The 3,410-nt window shown below is 67.4% G+C and overlaps 1 protein-coding gene across 1 annotated transcript; it reads left to right on the top strand.

Annotated features, from left to right (window-relative positions):
- Positions 1-32: 32 nt before the first annotated feature.
- On the top strand, positions 33-2,993 carry MNEG_15350 (Pentatricopeptide repeat-containing protein; the record flags this gene model as incomplete). The annotated part of the gene is made up of 6 exons (XM_014036179.1): positions 33-149; positions 473-544; positions 1,082-1,281; positions 1,502-1,599; positions 2,132-2,232; positions 2,532-2,993. The coding sequence occupies 6 exons, from the start codon at positions 33-35 to the stop codon at positions 2,991-2,993; spliced, it is 1,050 nt and encodes a 349-aa protein (XP_013891633.1).
- Positions 2,994-3,410: the final 417 nt, after the last annotated feature.

The following is a 3,410-nucleotide window of genomic DNA, read 5'->3' as shown; positions in this document are numbered from 1 at the left end:
GCCCCGTGCCGCCGCCTCCCCCTGCCCCGCAGATGCTGTCCGAGGGCGTCGCGCCTAACCTCGTGACCTTCAACACGCTGCTGGACGTGTACGCCAAGACCGGCCACTGGGCCGAGGCCATGGCCGTGCTGGACCAGCTGGACATGCAGGTGGGGCCTCAAACTTGATAACAGTGGTTGCTGTTGTTGCTGTTGTTGCTGCTGGTGGTGCTGGCGGTTGGTGGTGGTGGTAATGATGGTGGTACGAGTGTTTGACCAAGGTAGATGTTGACCGCCCGGGCGACGCGCCGGCTGCATGCGGTCGTGGCGCTGCTCGTGGACTCTGCGGGAGGCTGCCATGCAGATCATCGCCGGCTACAGTTGTTGCTTGCACACTGTGCACCGCACGACCCTGTCAAATTCAAACCAGCTGCCTGACAGTTGGCCGACCCGGCGTCTCAACCCCCTGAATGAAACCACCCCCCGCTGTGCAGGGCATCTCCCCTGAACCCCGCACCTACAACACTGTCGTCGCCGCTTGCAACATGAGCGGCCACTACGCACAGGTGCGCGTGAGCGCGCGCGCACGAGCCCACGAGCGCGACAGCTCGTGGCCACCCACCCGCTGCCCCCGCGGCCTCGCCTGGCGCGCTTTGCCAGCATGGCTCCAAAAGCCACATTCGTGCGCACCCTCCCCCCTTGTGCCCGGCCGGCCGCTTCCTGACGGCCTCCCTCCACACATGCCAGCTGTGCTATTTGCGTGCGTGCACGTTGCTTGGCCTCACTTTGTCTCCTTGATTCAGCTGCCAGCGTCCCCGGCCTCACCAGATCTTTCCCAATGTTACATTATGCATTCTATCCTAGAACAGATTGATGATCAGTCCGTGCCTCCATGGGTCTTGATGCTGCTTGATGCTTTAGTGCCGCTCCCACGCGCCACCCTTCAACCGCCGCCAGCCGACACCCTGATCATCCACGCGCCAACCCTCAAGTTCATCCTTACCCAACTGCTGTACCTGCCACAAGCCTGCCGCGTCCGCCCCGCCTGAAACCCACCCACCCACCGTCCTCCTCGCACACACGCACCGCCCGTGCACCGCCAGGCCCTCTCTGTCTACGAGCGCATGCTCAAGAGGGGCGCCGAGCCCATGCCTGCCACGTACAACGCGGCGGTCTGTGCATACGCGCGCCTGGGGCAGCTGCCCGCCGCGCTCTCGCTGCTCGGCACCGCGGCCGGCAAGGGCGTGGAGAGGGGCGTCACCACCTACGCCGCCCTGCTGTCGGCGTGCGAGCAGCCGGGCAGGTGCGCCGCTCCCCGCTCCCGGCGCGTCCGCCGCTTCATGCCGCCACAAGTGCGCGCCATCCGCGCACACATCAAGTGCATCCCTCATAGGCTCCTGGCCCCAGCCCTTCGCTGCTTTGCAGTGCGCCCGCCTTGGCCCTTTCGGCACTCTCAACGACACGGAACCCTGGGCCCCTTCTCACCTCGAATCGCTCCTCAACTACCAACCCCCGCCCCCCAGATGGGACCTGGCCCTTGACCTTCTGCGCCGCATGCAGGGGGACGGCCTGAAGCCCACCACGGCCTGCTTCAACTCTGCCATCAGCGCGTGCATGCAAGGTGCGTGGGCAATTACACGGAACGGGTCAAAACAGGCCCAAGCTACTGTGGAGAGTGTTTTCTTGTTACGGCGTCCACCAAGGCGTCAAGCGTGCGGGCACACGGGCCGGCACGCGCGCGGGCTTTGTCGCGGCAATCGGGGTTGCGGCTCCTGAAAGCGTGGCTGGCGCGTCTTGATTGGGAGCCGCTTGCCCCCCAGCCCCGATCCATTCCGCGCCCACCGCCCGTCTTTTAGGCAGCTGGCGCTTCTGCTGCGGCTGCCACGCAACGAGCCCCCGCCCCCCAGTTGCGGTCTTGCGCCTTGCAGCCTCCCTGCAAACACCCATGTACCCGCCCTTCTGAACCGCCCACCTTAAACCCATCAAACCTCCACCCACCACCACTCCTCAACCCTCCAACCACCATCACCCCTCAACATCCCCAACCCCTCGCCTTTTCACCCCCCTGAACAACCCTCAGCCCTTTTATTACAACCTTCAACCATTTGACCCTTTGACCCCCATTTGACCGTTTGACCCCCCGTTTGACCCAGGCGGCCAGCCCCAGAAGGCCGAGGAGCTGTTTGAGTGGCTCTACGGCGTCTGCAAGCCCGACACCAGCACCTTCAACGCCCTCGTGCGCATATACTGCCAGGTGAGCCAGGATCGAACCCGGGTGACGCCGATGCGTAATCAGTAGAGGGGTGCACGTGCTCGCCACGGCTGCGGCTCGGACGTCGCCGGGCCCGAGGCCGCCGCGGGGTGCTCGCGCCGCCCCGTTTGCACATCCCCTGCGGCTGCGCACGGCCCTTAGGCGCGCCAGTCGATGCCGTCGAGCTCGCCTCGGCCGCGCCGCAATCCCAATCATCGCGCAAAACACGCGTCTGACCCTGCGCGCGCGCGCGTTCCCCGCCCCCCAACCCGGACCTGCCCTGTCCTTGGCTGCCGCCGCAGCTGGGCAAGGTCAGGGAGGCGCAGGGCGTATTGGAGATGATGGTGCAAGGCGGCCAGCACGTGGAGGGCCCGACCTACTCAACACTGATCGACGCGGCCTGGTCCACCGGCGTCCTGCCCCTGCAGCGCTACGCGCTGCGGCTGTACGACCGCGCGCGCGCCCGCCGCGGCCTGCCGGCGCCGGCGGTCGAGGACGACGCGGCAGCCGGCGCGACGCGCGCCGCGCTGCCGGCGCCGGCGCCGCACGTGGCGCTGGTCGGGCTGCTGGGCCTGCTGCGCGCGCTGCGGCAGCAGCTGGCGGAGTCGGGCGGGCGCGCGGGGCTGCGGCCGGTGGTGAGGTTGAGCGTCTCGGTGCAGGTGCGCGGGTGGCGCAAGCACAGGCTTGGCAGTCTTGTGGTCACCTTTCTGGATGGCTGTTTTGTATTTGAATTCAAGGCGACTCCTGTTTTAAATCTTCTGTAATGCTGGATCGCCCGCGCTTCAGGCCCGCCTTCATTCCCTCACCCAGGCGCCACACCTGCTGCCCTTCACACTCAAACCCCCTCCCTCCTGTGCTCTGCTGCCTCGCCTGGGAACTAAAATGAGGATGCTTGACAATCACATCCTCACACACGTCGCAGGAGCAGCTGGCTGGAGCGACAGAGCAGGTCGTGCTCGGCGTGCTGTGCGCCCTTGGATGCCCCCTCCAGCCCGTGCCGGCGCCGGCGCCGGCACCTGTCTCCTCCGCCGCCGCGCCCGCCTCCGACTCGCCCTCCGCCGCCGTGCTGCTCGCCAGCGGCGCATTCGACAGCGCCGGCGCTGCGGACGCCGCCGCCGCCGCGGCCGCCGCCACCGCGGCCGCCGCGGCGCAGCTGCCGGGCTCACCGGCCGGCTCCGGCG

Source organism: Monoraphidium neglectum (assembly GCF_000611645.1).
Source record: "Monoraphidium neglectum strain SAG 48.87 unplaced genomic scaffold scaffold05251, whole genome shotgun sequence".
NCBI classification, from domain to species: domain Eukaryota; kingdom Viridiplantae; phylum Chlorophyta; class Chlorophyceae; order Sphaeropleales; family Selenastraceae; genus Monoraphidium; species Monoraphidium neglectum.
This window is presented reverse-complemented; position numbering and strand designations above follow the sequence as displayed.